We start from the raw sequence: 15,579 nt of genomic DNA on the forward strand, positions 1-15,579 counted from the left end.
TTGTCCATCTGCTGCAGTGAAACATCATTTTAACACTGATTTTAGGTAATCTCCAACTTTTAGGGTCCTAATGCAAGTGAGATCCTTTCATCTGCATATATATGTGTGGGCTAGATTAGATCCAAGGGGAAAATTTTGCTGAGACTTGACTGCTTTTATATATCTTTTTGACATGTAAAATTTGGAAATAAGTAGTTTAATTGCATTGCATTATAAATCCTTCCCAGATTGGGGTAGGTGATAATTGCATTTTTACTTTGGAATTCGAATACCTTTTTATTTATTTATTTATTTATTTATTTATTTATTTATTTGAGAGAGAGAGAACGCACAAGTAGGGAGAGGGGCAGAGGGAGATGAAAAAACAGACTCCCTGCTAAGCAGAGAGCCCACTGTAGGGCTCGATCCCAGGACCCCAAGATCATGACCTGAGCCAAAGACAGACGCCTAACCGACTGAGCCACCCAGGCACTCCTCAAATGCCATTTAACATAGGACTTCATTATATTAATAATTCTGTTTTTAAGAGCTGACAATTTTTTTTATGAACAAGGCTGAAGGAGCTCTGTAAAAGGAGGGAGAGGATGCAAACCTAGTTCAGGGGAGCTACATCAGAGAAGTTAGGGCTCTCCCTGTGCACTTGTAACCATCTCCTAAGACGCTGGGTTAATCTGCACGTGACCAAGAGAGTGTCCAGTTATTTTTCAATGACATTTTTCTCATGAGCTTCTTGGGATTCCAGATCACGTTAATAACCTATAGAAAGCAGTGAAACATGCACCTCCACTAGACACACTGAATTTAGCATAAAATTTCAGGGAGTTAAGGCTTGTTGAACTTAGTCGAGGGTCCACTTGAACCTATTTGAAGTGTTTCAAAGATCTCTATTCTTTGGCAGCCAGTGTGTTTTCACAGAGCAAACTGGTAACATTCTCTTTAAATAAAACCTCTTTAAGGAAGTTGAGTTGTAGCAAATGCCTGTGAATGAAGGTGTAGAGAAAATAAACAAACAGAAAATATACAAAATAAATAGGCACATCCATAAAACTCTCCTGACACACAGACCCTCATACATAAAAATGTATACAATTATACCAATATTATTTTACCAGCCTGTGGTAAGCTAGTCACGTGATTGAGGCAGTATATCAATCTGCATTTTATTTATTTTTTTCAATCTGCGTTTTATTAAATGAGACTAAATAATATCCGATATTCTCTAATTTGAATACTCCAGCAATAACATTATTAATCTTTAGGTTTTTTTAAATGATAAATTAAGCACTTCTGCATTCTTTCAGCGTAGATTTTTACCTAGGGAAATTTCATTTTTGTGTGGGGGGCTCTCTGTAGCACGTTTGACATCAGATTTCAGAAACTGTCCTTGGTGTCTAAGCCATCTTTATTTCTAGAGAAGACAGCCATGTTTCTGTTTAATATTTTTATTTAGGAGCTTTCATAGTTGGCACTAAATATTTCAAATCACATTTGAATCTCCTGACTTACTACATTTGACACTAAATGGACATGTTGGTGACTTTACATGTTTTATAAAAATACAGTAAGAACCTTAAGTTTCTTTAAAACAGTATATCATGTGTCAAAATGTACTTCTCGAAATGTTAAATGTGATTTTCATACAAATAGGTACTGAGCACATATCACAATTTCATTTAGTGCAACCAGCAGGATGGCAAAGCCCGTTCAGAAAAGAGAGAAATATCTCTGTGTTCATAGCTACATATATATCCCTAGAGATATGTATTTATCTGTCTATCCATAGCTATATCAATTCTACACATATAAATATAAAATTTTGGTGCCAGACTCGAGACCAGTTTTTTTCTCTATCAATTATTTACTTTGCAGAATCCATTCATATTAAAAATTCCATGTAGTCAAGGTTTCTTATAATAAAACGGATCCCTTTTGTTAGGTCCATGCTTTTAAACCTCTAGCGTACATCACCTTCACCTGAAAGATTACGGGGTTCCACTCCCAGGGTTTCTATAAACTTGTGGTTGTGCCAGGGAATTTGTATTTCTCACAAGTTCCTAGCTGATGCTGCTGTTCCGTGGTTCACATTTTGAGACCCGCTGATCTAAGCATAGGCTTTGCCTGAGGAGCAAGTGAGGCATGAGGGAGTGTTGATCAAAACCCCAAACAAGTCAATGCAACCTCTGATTAGTTCTCTTATTGTTTGTCCTATGTTATTCCTAGTTCCTTCTCCTGTCCCCCCTCCGGTACACACGGATCAGCCACACCCAGCTGCACTCCAGGGATGCTACCTATATTAGAACATCTCAAATCCCTAATGTGGGTCAAACTCCCACTGTCTTCCCCACAGAGACCTAGCCTCCCTCCTCATTTGTCCTGTTTCTGTCAACAATTTCAATGTCATTATAAGCCAGGGCTAGAATGCTCCAAGTTATGTGTTGTAAACCAGAATGCGCTTTTTATTTTTAAATTATCATTGACAGAGTTTCTCTTAGGGGAGATTTTCAGTTTTTGAAAGTTTGGAATTATAAAGAGATAATCCCTTCTGCTTTCAATCTGCCAGTTCCCTAGTCTGTTCTTCTGTGATGTGGCCTTAATTCCTTGTAAGAAGTAAAAGCTTCAGAGACTTCTGGAAATCTTGGGAACTGGTAGTAGTATTAAATCAGGAAGGATGCTAGTCCTGGTGATCTCTTGGAAGGGCAGCTTTTGAAGAATGATGCATCAGAAGCCAGTCTTCTAGAGGTCGGGCCAAAATGGCTAAGGGGAAGTTGGAGGCAGGAGATACTGAGGCATATTTCAGGGATTTGGCAGGGCAAGGAAGGGGAAATTAATTTTCAGAAGATGTAACAAGATCAATCGAGGGGAATTTGTTTTAGAGAGGGGGAGCCATTGAAAGCAGAAAAATTAATGAATTTCTGGGTAGGGAAGAGGATTTCAGTAAGAATACAGAAATAAAGTTTGAAAGGAAAGAAGAGGGTAATCTGGAGACTAGATGAAGTGGTTAGCTTTGAACAGGAAAAAACCTTTTTATCTAAGGCTAAAGGAGAGGAGATGGAGGCTAGCAGATGGCCTTGAGTTCACACATGAGAGGGGGTAGGATCGGGCATCTTAGAAGCTAGAGAGCTGGAGAATGCTAAGGCGGATGAGTACATCGTTGGCTAAGTCCGTGTTGGGCAGACGATTTTGTCACCAGCCAGCCTGGCAGAAGGTTCTTCCTCCTTGTGCGCAGCTCCGCAGGCAGGTTCAGTGGATAAGGTTGAGGTAATGATGGCCTCAGTATGTGATGTTGATTTTCTTTGCTTTCATGCAGACAAATTGCCCTGTATAACAGATGCTATTGTAGTTAAGGGGTTTTGACACTGCAGATGGATGGCCTCTTGTGTTTCTTCAATGCTGCGGGTCCATTCTGGCCAGTAGATGAGGCTCAGCCCCTTCCCATTTTGTGCCAATGCCTTCCTTATACCCATGTGGGGAACCACAGTGTAAATGACAGCCAGCTGCCCCTACTTCCTTAGCTTCACAAAAGCAAAGAAATTCCCTAAACGAGGTAAATGTCCCCAGTTATGTCATTTATGAATGCTTAATAGAGTAGTTGAGAACTTCATGGAAATTTTATGTGGGAGTTGTTTTAGAAGGTCCCGTGTGAAGTAATTTATTTCAAAGCACAGCCTCTCTTTCTAGTAAGAATACGATTTGGCCTCTCACCAGTGCTCGGTTTAGGAAAGGATGCTCACTCTTAGAAGTAGTCGATATGGTACAGTGAGGTTAAAACCCTCAGGTCATTCAAATGGAGTCAGGAGGATGTATGTGTCTCTTTCCAGGACCACGAAACCTCCTTCCCCAGGGCGCTCTCAGCTCAGAGACTCTCCCCACGGTGGTGCTTTCTAGATGGTGAGTGTTTTCTATTTCATGGAGCAGTGGGGATTGCAGAAGCAGCAGGACAACAATGCATTGATAGATGGGGTGGAGTGGACCCTGGTTTTCCAAGGGATTATTCAGAAACTCTTTATGTGGCTCTGTGTGACTGGTATTTGCATCTCAAACTATGTGGACTCACTGATGTTGCGACATACTTTCCTGAAGTCATTTTTTTCAGAGAAAGTTGGTTACCTTGGGCTGAACTCAGCATCAAATTGCCCAAACTGACATTTCCCTTTCCGTGCCCACCGCCCCCCCCCCTTTTCCTGAAACATGTTGAGGGCTTATCTTAAATTCAGGCCAGTAGATGGATACAGTACACAGCAGACAGGTACTAATTCCCTATTGTTTGCTTATTGTAACTTTCGTATATTTCCATTAGCCATCATTTCAGTATGAGTATACATTTTTGCAAAAATGTGGAAATTTTCAGTTGCATTCAGATCTGCTCTGCTGAGCATGGCCTATTGAATGTATTTCAGTTATTTTCTGATTGGTTAATGGGTTCATTTTCCATTGCAAGCATCCCTCACTCCCTAGATGCTGCCTAATCCTGTTTTTCTATCAGTTAGTTACCCATATTACAGTACACTCCTGCTTATCTACTGCCCAGTGTATCAACGACCTGGTATCTCTCTTGTCTATGTGGACATGTGGTTTTCACTGTAGACATTTCTTTGGTTGATCTGGGGATGCAGATATAAATGTGGACAAGAGTGCGACAGGATGTGTGAGTATGTGAACAGTACTATGAAGATGAACACTTGTATTTATATCAGATCTAACCCAAGTGAATCATGCCCTAGGTTTTCATTAATAGCTCATCACCTACTCTGAAGATAACTGACACTACTTTCCTCCGGCTCCTTTATTCCCTTGTGATGAAAAGCACAATCATGTGTTTTTTCCTGAATTCACAGGGAAACAACTTATATTTGAGAAAATTTTAGAAGTTTATATGAATTGTTCTATATACAGTCTGTTCTTTATACATTCTTAGATAAAATTGCAAGTGTGATGTTAGTTATATTCTATAGATAGAAAAACCTTTAAAAGGTGATCACACTTAAGGTTAAAAAGAACCAAAGTAGAATAAGTCCTCAGATTTTATTCCTTTGTTGCTTTTAGCGGGGAGCGACCGTGATTGTCTTGTTTCTCAGCTCATGTCCTTTGGAGAGAAGCTACTCATTAAATAGTTATGATTTTTGAATGATTATTTGCATTTTGAGTTATTCCCTCTAGGACTATGTACTTTGTAGAAAATCTATTTATAATATTTGGACTCTGTTAGATAGATTTAAGTGAGGAGGAACATAATTCTTTTGAGTATTAAGAATAATCAGAATAGTGTCTACAAACCCAAAGTTTGCAATTTTTTTTCCCCAAACCACAGATGCAACCCAGTTCCTTTTAAGAATGCTTAAATAATTATTTTTACTGTTTTGGCTTTCTTTAGACATGGCTTAGGAATTCAATCTTGAAGTGAAATGAATCCTTCAGTACCAGCTGTGGTCCCTGGCTCTGCATCTTCAAGCTTTTTTTTCAAAATGAGAATCACTTCCTTGGGAAGTCTGGCTACCTACGAGTCCCCCCCCCCCCACCACCACCTTTATTTACTTAATAAATACATACTGAGTCCCAGCTCTGTTTAAGGTCCTGTGCTAGTGTCTATAGACATAAAAGAGTAAATGAAACACAGACCTTTAAAGAGGCAGATATCTCTGTCTCCTAGTTATTTATGAAGATGGTGTCTACAAGAAGTATAAAAAAATGTGAATATGCCTAAAGGTAGGAGCAATGAATTCTGTCCAGAGTAGGGAAGACGGGACGGAAGAATGTTTCTCAGAGGAGGCAGCATTTAAGTTGGTCCTTAAGAGACAAGTAAGATTTAGTTAGGGAGATGTAATGGGGAAGGGCTTTCTAAGCTGGGGCGTAGCCATAGCAGACAGGGAAGTTCTGGGTTTTTCTAAATTTAGGAACTGGCCAGCAGGCCGGCATGCCTGGAATGCAAAGATTTTGAGTGGCATAATAGGAGAGAAGGTTACAAATTTGGTGCTAGATCACAGGACTCTGAATGCCATATACATTTTTCTTTCCTAGCAACTTCTGCTGATCGCTTTTACCGAATAGACAGATCTCAGGTAAGCTTTCTTGAGCCTATTTGTAAAAGTGAAAAATTCCCAAATCAATAGACTTTATTGGTAGCTAATCTTACACATTTTTCTAATGTAAACCCTAAAACATTTACACATTCCAGCATGGGACTCATAGCCTAAGTTATGAGTTTTTTTATTTGTCTTCACACATTTTGTGATTTGTGGACTCAAGATTTGACCTTGTAAATGAGTACAGAAAATAACCAGGCTTATAGATGTTATCACCAGCCTGCACTCTAAATTTTCTCGCACACTGCTACTTTTACTACTTCCTAGCTCCATTTTATGGCTTTTTCAGCTTATTTTGGTTAGCAAGTTTGACACCTCAGGTGTATATTTATGCTACTCAGTTGCAACTCATCACTTCCCGGGATTTCGTAATGAGAAAAAAAAAATGCTTCTGCTCAATGATAATAAATGTTCCCACTGTCCAAATTCTCCTGCAATAAAGAAGAAGAAGAATAAATAATAATATAGCATGGAATCCAGTGATAAAACCAGTTGTTAATCATGCCGCTTAGCTTTGGCCGGATCCTGGGGGTCCAAGTCCAGCTTACTGCACAATTCATGCTGGACCAAGCCACAAGTGGGGTGTCGCTTCTTAGAAAGTATTTGGGAAGAAGAGGCAAGCCCATCTCTGGTTACACCTGACAAGATCCTGGTCAAGTAGGAATCCCAAACCAAGAAGGATTCACCTCTTCCCCTCACCAGTCTCTTGCTACCATGTCGCTTCAGGGATGGATGTCCACTTGTCAGGCCTCTGAACATACACTGTGGTCTTTGGATATGCCATCGACTTTCATTATCCCTCAAGACCAAGGATGCTTTGTTTTGTCACTTATCAGATGATAGATTTGAGCATCTTGTCAATCCTTTGACAGACTTCTTTTTTCTTCCTTAGGAACATTTGCACTTTGTGATGGAGATTTCCCAAGACGAGATTTTTATTCTGGATCCAGATATGGTGTTGTCACCGCAGGCAGGAACACCTCCAGGAATGCCTGACCTGGTGGTGGAGCAAGCGTCAGGGTGAGTGCGCCCTTCTTTGGCGATGTGGTAGTGAGGCTGGCCACAGTGTGACATCCGTGTCCGACGTGGCTTTGCACTGGACATTTCTAATGACATTGAACTATCTTGAAATACAGGTTTTCTTGCTGGGTTTCATTAGCGTGTAGCATAACTGGTTCCATTCTGTGTCTGTCTTTTGAATGGCTGCATAGAATTACTCTTTCCCACCAAGATTTGTACCATGTCTGAACTTTCTTTAACCACTACATCCACACTTCTTACCAAACTATAAAGTACTAGTATTTGCATTTGTGCATATATATCTATAATGCTTGTATCATCCAAAGGAAAATGGGCACAGGTGGTTTGACTCTTACTTTTCTCCTCTACCACTTCCTCCTCCCTTTTTTTGCTATATCCAGGCAGCCTGAGACAGAGATGGTATAATAATAACTATGACGTATCAAGCACTTACTGTGAGCCACATACTGTCCTAAATGCCTTTCTTATATCCCTACCACCACTTCATAGTAACCTTGTCATTGGAAGTGCTCTGTGCTTATTTCCTGATCTGTAAAATGGAAATGAAGACTACGCAGAGAATTGTTTGAAAATTAAATCAGTTGATACGTGTGAAGTATTTAGGATAGTTCTTGACACTTGGTAGACACTCATTCAATATGATGTTATTAAAATGATCCTCGTCATCACTGTCCTGTCACAGTGCCCCTGCATGTCTGGTACTACTATTATCCTAAATCCACAGATAACAAAATTGAGGCTCAGAGGGTTCTTTAACTTTGCCGCCATTGCACAGAAAATGAATGGCAAAATTGAGATTTGGTCCCAGGTTTTATGCTAAAGCCCGTGCATTTAATCACTATGTTGAACCACCAAAATATTATTAATATTTCTAGGTTATTTCAGCAATTCCAAAATACTTATTTAGAGACCTTTTTAGGTGCCAGCTACTAGTAGAAGCCCTTAGGAAACAACAGCGCAAAAATAAAAAATTGAAAATTTCTGCCCTTGTAAAGTCTGATGAATTTTGATGTCTTAACTGGTATATGGAGGCCAAATAGTTAAAATAAGGATTTCGCTGGAAAGCACACACACACAGGCACTCAAATAGCATTTGCGAATTGTGTACACACACACACACACACACACATATATGTAGACATGTTCACTTGAGGTAACCTTATGCCTGTTTACCCCTGTGCACTAATTTATTTGGTCATTGCTGCCATTTCTGAATATTTCTTACTCTGCCAAGGCCAGCTGGTATCAGTGATATGTATCAAGTCCAGAGAAGACAGAAGTGGCAGGATGGGGCAGGTATATAGCGGCGTTTAGGAAAGCCAGAACTAGTGATATCAAATGTGTATCCCCGGGAGTCCCAGAAGGTGGTGGAGAAGCCCATCTTCACAGTCCATGTCTGTAAATCCAGCCTATCCGCTGTGGGGAAAGCTAGTGAGATGCTGGATCATCCTGCAGGGGCAGTGGGCATTAGAGTCTTGCTGTCCTCTTGCCCAACATGATCTTGGCTGCAGTCTTCAATCTGGTTAAGAGTAAACCCGTTCTACCACACTCACCCTGCTCTTTGCCCTCTCTCTATATCAATAATTGGCCAAAAGAAATGGCTTTGTCCTGGGCATCCTCTATTAGCCCTAGCTCCAAAAATAAAGTAGCTCAAAGTAGCTTGAAAATCCATTAGCATTTCAATCAGTCCCTTTCTTATTTCTGGTCAGTTGCCCCTTCTGGAAATGAACAAGGACAGGAAAGCAGTGAAAAAGGATGGGCTTTGTTATTTCCTAATTTCCATTTCTACATCAGGTCCCATTACTTCTTATTTACATCACATTTAAAATTACTTAATCTTTTTTTAAGATTTCATTTTTTTATTTGAGAGAGAGAGTGCGTGCACGGTGGGGGGTGGGGGGAGGCAGACTCCCTGCAGAGCAGGGAGCCCAAAGTGGGGCTGATCCCAGGACCCTGAGATCATGACCTGAGCCGAAGGCAGATGCTTAACTGACTGAGCCACCCAGGCACCCCTAAAATTACTTAATCTTGAAAGGCAGTTTTCTCATCTGTAGAGGGCAGAAGCACACAAATAGTTCATGATACTTGAGAAAATTAAATAATGAATGTGAAGAAGTAACTGGTAAATACCCAGTAAAGATTAATTTGCCATCTCACATCTAGACAAGAATCATCTTGAGACAGAGCAGAGTAGGTGCCGTGCTGGCTTGGAATGCCTAAATGCCTGGTGCCCGGCTTTCTCCCAGGATTTCCGACTGGTGGAATCCCGCCCTACGGAAGCGCATGCTGAGCGACAGCGGGCTGGGAACGATAACTCCGCATTATGAGGACTCGGATTTGAGAGATCTCAGCCACTCCCGTGTGCTACAGTAAGAGTGCTCTCTCTGTCCTTTGTGACCCTGTGATCGCCGGGGGAGGAGTGCCGGGTACCTCACCAGGGGTGAGGGGTCGCTTTTCAGTGGTGCTCCCAACTGTCTGTTGTGCCACTCTGTGCTCCCCCATCTTACTCACTTGGCTCACTTTTCCCAACCCCAAGCTCCTGACGGAGCTTCACTTTCCATTTCTTTTGCTCCCGAGCCGCTCTGAGACCGCACGTGTGTATCTATACATACTCTGAACCTCACTAGTGTTTGCTTTACTGGAATCCAGTGTTTACTAGATGTCCCTGTGTTTGCCACATCGTGAAGACATGCATGAGAGAGATCATGAAGAGTCTGGAAGTGACATAGAGTTTTTTCATTTGTGGGAACATTTCCTCTTGCTGCTACAATTCTGTTTCATGTGTCTCCAGTCCTGTCGTACAGTCAGGTGGTTTTGTTGGCTGAAGTGGAGCTGCTCCCGTGACTCGGGGTCTCTGGGGTAAATGATGCAGCTTTTGTTCCTAGATCGGAATAGTAAGTGTGTTTGCTTCTGAGGTCTGCCCATGGTCAGAAAGGAGGGTGAATGTTGGAGTTTTGCCACAGTGCTGGCACATTTGTGTCTGCACACTCTTTTCTTCCTGTGCTATCTCCTTGCAGGAGCAGATTCTAGGTGCGGTCAACGGTCATGGATACATTCTTTCACCCCATTTCAGAGGTTATACAAGTTTGTTGCAATTCATGATACTAGGCTGGTTTCCAATCCTATCCAAGGTCCTAACTGAATAGGGCCGATGGCCTTGTTACTGTGCAGTCTTACAATTTTTACAAAATAAAAAGATTAAGAGTCTTAGAAGCCTAGGGTTAACCAAATAGACATTGTTTCTAAAGGAAGACCACAGCAATTTTGGTATGGCAAAGGGGGGAAAAGTGAGAAATCTGGAGCTAAATACTTCATCCGTGGGAAGGTTCTACTTAGATATCCCAGGGGCAAAAGGCAATTTCATTTTAATTGCTTCTCTGTACTACCTCTTATTTTGTTGTGTGAAGAGTAGAAAGGAGAAAGTGAATTACTGTGGATTTTCCTTTTTAATCAAACCAAGTTAGATTTTGATCACATTTTGATCGCTTACAACTCAGGGTGTTTTTCCATTTCTTTTTTATATGGAATTGATGCTTATGAACCACAATGAGTCAGCCACCCACTGATGGCTAAAAATGTGGCCACCTAGCTGCGGGCAGATTTATTTGAAAAATTAGAGTTTAGACACAGACATAGGAATTATGCCTAGACAAACCAGATGAGTATTGTAGTTGTTCTTACAGACAAGCTATTTCCAAAAAGTAGAGTGATCTCACTCTGGTTTCCTGTTCCCTGATTTTTCTATGTGGAGTATATTAAAGTATATATCATGATATGTGAAGTGTAAGGTAGTAAATATTCTTCCCAAATCACAAATATACATACTACTTCATGTAATAGCCATGTTCTTAAAACTCTATATAAAAATCAACTCTTATTCTTCATTTGGGTTGTATTATCCTTTCAGAGATTTCTCTTAATTTTTTATTGATCTTTACTTGGCAGTTGTCAGTTGCCTTGGTCATTTATACTACCTTAGCTCTTAGGTGCACTAGAGCAATTAACTTTAAATTTTTTTCCTGCTAAATCACTCGAAAACAAAGTAACACTCAAACACTCACCCCTAGCCTCTGAGTCTGTCTAGCTGAATCTCTGCACATTGTGAAATAGAGACAAGCCACCCCCCCCCAAATTCTGCCTGAATCCCTGACTCAAAGAATATAGGAGCATAATAAAAGAGTTGTTTTAAATCATTAAAAATAAGTAAGTACTGTACCCTACCCCAATTTGCCCATTAATTCTTTAATTTTTTTTATTATTATTACTGTGTCCATTAATTCCTTAGAAAGAACATCTCTTTACTTCCTTCAGAGATCATCTCTGATGCAAAGTGGTATAATTGCTGTTACGGAATAATTCAATTATATAATACATAGATATTATATACCATGTTAGTAATGGCTAGTATTGATAGAATGTCTCCTACTTGCTTTGTATCATAGCTAAATTATCTTTAATTCTTTTAACAACTTTTAAATCTTACCATTGCTTAACAATGAGTAAAGTGAGCCTTACAGAGTTTAAAATACTCATCTTGGATCACGCAAGACAGCAGGAGTGGGAATTGTGGTTTGAGTCAGGTTGGCTTGACTTCTGACTTCATGCTTTTTCTGACCATACTGTACTATCTTCCTGAAGGGCTGGTGCAAAGGCATGGTGCCTACAGCCCCGTGGCCCAAGAAAGGTTTACTTTGGCTTCTGTTTATTTTAGCATTTGTAAAGTGTCTGGGGAATCTTTAAAAAGAGATTGAAATGTTTAAAAAGATAGACTTTTATTTAAAAAATATTAAATATATATTAAATTTGCCCCAATCTAAATAAGCACAAAAATTATTCGAAAGGTCATTTGTTTTATTTCTTAAATTCCGCGTAAGAGCAAAGGGGGAGAAAAAAAGAGGCAAACAGTATAGAGTTCCCTGAAAGAGTTAAAAGTAGAGCTACCCCACAACCCAGCCATTGCACTACTGGGTATTTACCCCAAAGATACAGCAGTGTCCACAATAACCAAAATATGGAAAGAACCCAGATGTCTATTGACAGGTGAATGGATAAGGAAGATGTGAGACACACACACACACACACACACACACACACACACACACACACAATGGAATATTACTCAACCATCAAAAAGAATGAAATCTTGCCACTTACAACGATGTGGATGGAACTAGAGGGTATCATGCTAAGCAGAATGAGTCAGAGGAAGACAAACACCATATGATTTCACTCATATGTGGAATTTAAGAAACAAAACAGATGAACATAGGGGAAGGGAAGGAAAAATAAAATAAGAGGAAAACAGAGAGGGAGACAAACCATAAGAGACTCTTAACTATAGGGAACAAACTGAGGGTTGCTGGAGGGGAGGTGGGTGGGGGATGGGGCAACTGGGTGATGGGCATTAAGGAGGGCACTTGATGTAATGAGCATTGGGTGTTGTAGGCAACTGATGAATCACTGAATTCTACCTCTGAAACTAATATTACAGTATATGTTAATTAAATTGAACTTAAAAAATTTTTTAAAAAAGAGGCAAACCAAGAAACAGACTTCCTAACTATAGAGAACAAACTGATGGTTACCAGAAGGGAGGTGGGAGGACGGGTGGGTGAAACAGGTGATGGGGATTAAGGAGGGCACTTGTGATGAGCTCCTGGTGTTGTATGGAAGTGTTGAATCCCTCTATTGTACACCTGAAGCTAATTTTACATGTATGGTAACTAACTGGAATTTAAATAAAAACTGTAAAAAAATTATATGAAGGGTACTCATGTGCCAAACACACTGATATATTATGTTGTTTTATGTTATTATTTGCATTAGGTCTTTCAGTCCATAAACAATATACAGTAACATACAAATATATTTTTTATGGATTTTTTTGTTTGTATTATCTTTCTACTTTTCATTACCTGTATTGAACAATGTATATGCTTTTCAGACTTGCCATTTCATTCAACGGTTGTATTTTTAAAATGTGTTCATATTGATATATGTAGTTTTTAATGAACTCTAATTGGTATAGAATATTGCATCATTAATACTCCGTAACTTATTTCTCGATTTTGATAGCAATTTCTAATATTATTTTTAAAATGCCGTGAATACCCTGGGGCATGGGTCCTGTGTTGCAGGGTGTATGTGCAGTTTCAACTTTGCTTAATATTCCCAGCAGGAATATGAAAAACATGAAAAAAGAATTATTGTAACATTTTAGGTACTACCGGCATCTGCTGCTTTCAGCTTTAAAGCCCCGGTCAGCTTGGAGATAGGGAAAGTCCAAGTTTAACATCATGTTCACAATATTAAATAACTCACTATATAAAAAGATCAAAAGGGAAATTTTAAATTCTTAGAACTGAAAATAACTATCAGAGTCTGCAGAACCCACTAACGTCTTACTCACAGGATGATTTATGACTCTAAATTCACTTATCAAAGGAAAAATGATTCATACAAATAAAGCATTCAGTTTAACAAACTGGAAAAAGAATCCCAGAGTAGAAAACAAACAAGAGGGAAGAATAATAATAAAGACAGAAATCACTGATGAGGAGAATAAAACAAAGAAATGATTAACCGAGACTTAAATGTTAAAATATTGATTCTTTAATAAAAAGGCAGGTAAGAGACAAAATCCTGAGAAAAGTGACTTTAAAAATAGTAAATATGGGAAACAGAAAGGACTGTAATTGCAATGCTTTACTACCGCATTCTTCCTCCACGGCACCTGGCCTGCACCTGCTCAAGGTGACCCTTTCCCCTCCAAACTCCATATGACCCAACCCCCTGGGGGTCTCCTCAGAGTTCTCCTCATTTTAACTCTTATTTCTAAGAGCCATCAGCCTCCCTTCTACTTCAGGAAGAGTGAGATGGAATGAACAAATAGAATGAATTAGATTTCTATTATTATTCTTAGATTCTATTATTACCTTTATATTGTAACTCCATTTAGAAACATCATAATTTTATAAGGAAGGTATAGATAGTCCAATTATACACAAGTCCTCTAGGAGAGACTATCATTCCAAAGAAGGATGTACACACATATACGGTCTTCAAAACCTGTGAACATAGTAAAAAACAATCTTTAAGAACCAATTTTGAGATAAATTGGTGAGAGGTGGTTGACTCATAATGAATTTGTCTTTAGGTTCAAAAATGTTTTCAGTGTTTAAGAAAGTTCTACTTAAAATAATATGATTCTAGAAACATGTTTGCTCTCATCATTAATTATACCACCAAAATTAGTGACAAGGCTGTATTTCATTTTGGCAGAAGATTTGTAAGGGAGGAATTAACTGAAATTTTAGCAAACAGAATCTCAGTCCTAAGGCAGACTTTTCTCAACTTCAGGATCTTTGAGATTAAAAAAAAAAAAAAAATAGCACTGACTGAAAACTCTAGTATATTCTTAACAAGTAATTTTTTGAGAAGGGCAGACTTAACCTGAGTCAGATGGGTTAAGGGAAAACAGGTTAAGGGACTGGGAGGTATTTAGTTTCTGAAAAATAATAATCTTTTCTAGTTCTTTTTTGTTTGTTTGTTTATGTGAAACCCCCAAAACTAACTAAAAGAGATGCACTTTTTCTTAGTGTCTCCAAATCCTAAATCTGAAAGAACTAAGATAAAGGTCACACAGGTAAAAAGAGAATATCTTGCCACAGGACTAAGACAAGGTGGAAGAGTATAGAGAACCACCCGAAGGCAGACATTCCATCCAGACATCTGTGTCTAGGCAAGTATTTGTTACCTGATCAGCTAAGCAGAGCTAATGGGTTTATATGATCTGCAGTCTCTAAGAGATTATGTTATCAAAAATCAAACTATAATGTATCTGGTCTGATTATTTTCATTGGGATTCCAAGAAACAGGTTGAGTCATTCATTCATTCATTTATTGAGCAAATAAATATTGAGCAGCTTCTAGGTAGGAACTATATATCTAGAATATGTATATATACACACACTCCTAAATACCTAGGCGCTGAAGATATACAACTCAACAAGAAATTATTATCGCCTTTGAAGAGTTTACATTCAAAGGGGAAATATTCCACAAATCAATTATTAGAGTTCTCTCTGCTAAGTGCTGTAATGGATAGATGCATAAAGTGTTCTGGAAACAAGAGGAATAGGATTTGCTGCTTCCTCCAGATTTCACTTTTTTATTTTTATATGAAAAGAATGAGTATTTAAAGAAATAATGAAAATTTAGCCTCAAAGGAAAGAGGCTTTTTAAGGACTCCAAGCTTATTTTCTTCCACCTTTGTACATGAGCAGATAAGTATCTGCTTTTCACCATTATATAACCAGAAATGCTCCCCGAATAATTTAATGTACTCAGTACTCAGTTTAGCATCACTCTACCTGATGTGTGCTTAAGGAAGTTTGTACAAGTAGCAAGTTATTTAGGGATATCCGGAACACCTAATAATACTTTAAAAATTGGCTTT

General features: G+C 39.0%; 1 protein-coding gene across 7 annotated transcripts in view; it reads left to right on the top strand.

Moving 5' to 3' along the window:
* Positions 1-15,579, top strand: part of DGKI (diacylglycerol kinase iota) — a 419,897-nt gene that overhangs the window by 338,708 nt on the left and 65,610 nt on the right. For all 7 annotated transcript variants that reach the window (XM_032401488.1, XM_032401491.1, XM_032401494.1 and 4 more), the window contains 4 exons: positions 3,819-3,888; positions 6,016-6,056; positions 6,973-7,100; positions 9,368-9,490. In XM_032401488.1, coding sequence (XP_032257379.1) covers positions 3,819-3,888; positions 6,016-6,056; positions 6,973-7,100; positions 9,368-9,490 — 362 coding nt within the window. The remainder of the gene's footprint in view (positions 1-3,818; positions 3,889-6,015; positions 6,057-6,972; positions 7,101-9,367; positions 9,491-15,579) is intronic.

The sequence above is a fragment of the Phoca vitulina genome, unplaced genomic scaffold, assembly GCF_004348235.1.
Source record: "Phoca vitulina isolate PV1807 unplaced genomic scaffold, GSC_HSeal_1.0 scaffold4, whole genome shotgun sequence".
Classification (NCBI taxonomy): domain Eukaryota; kingdom Metazoa; phylum Chordata; class Mammalia; order Carnivora; family Phocidae; genus Phoca; species Phoca vitulina.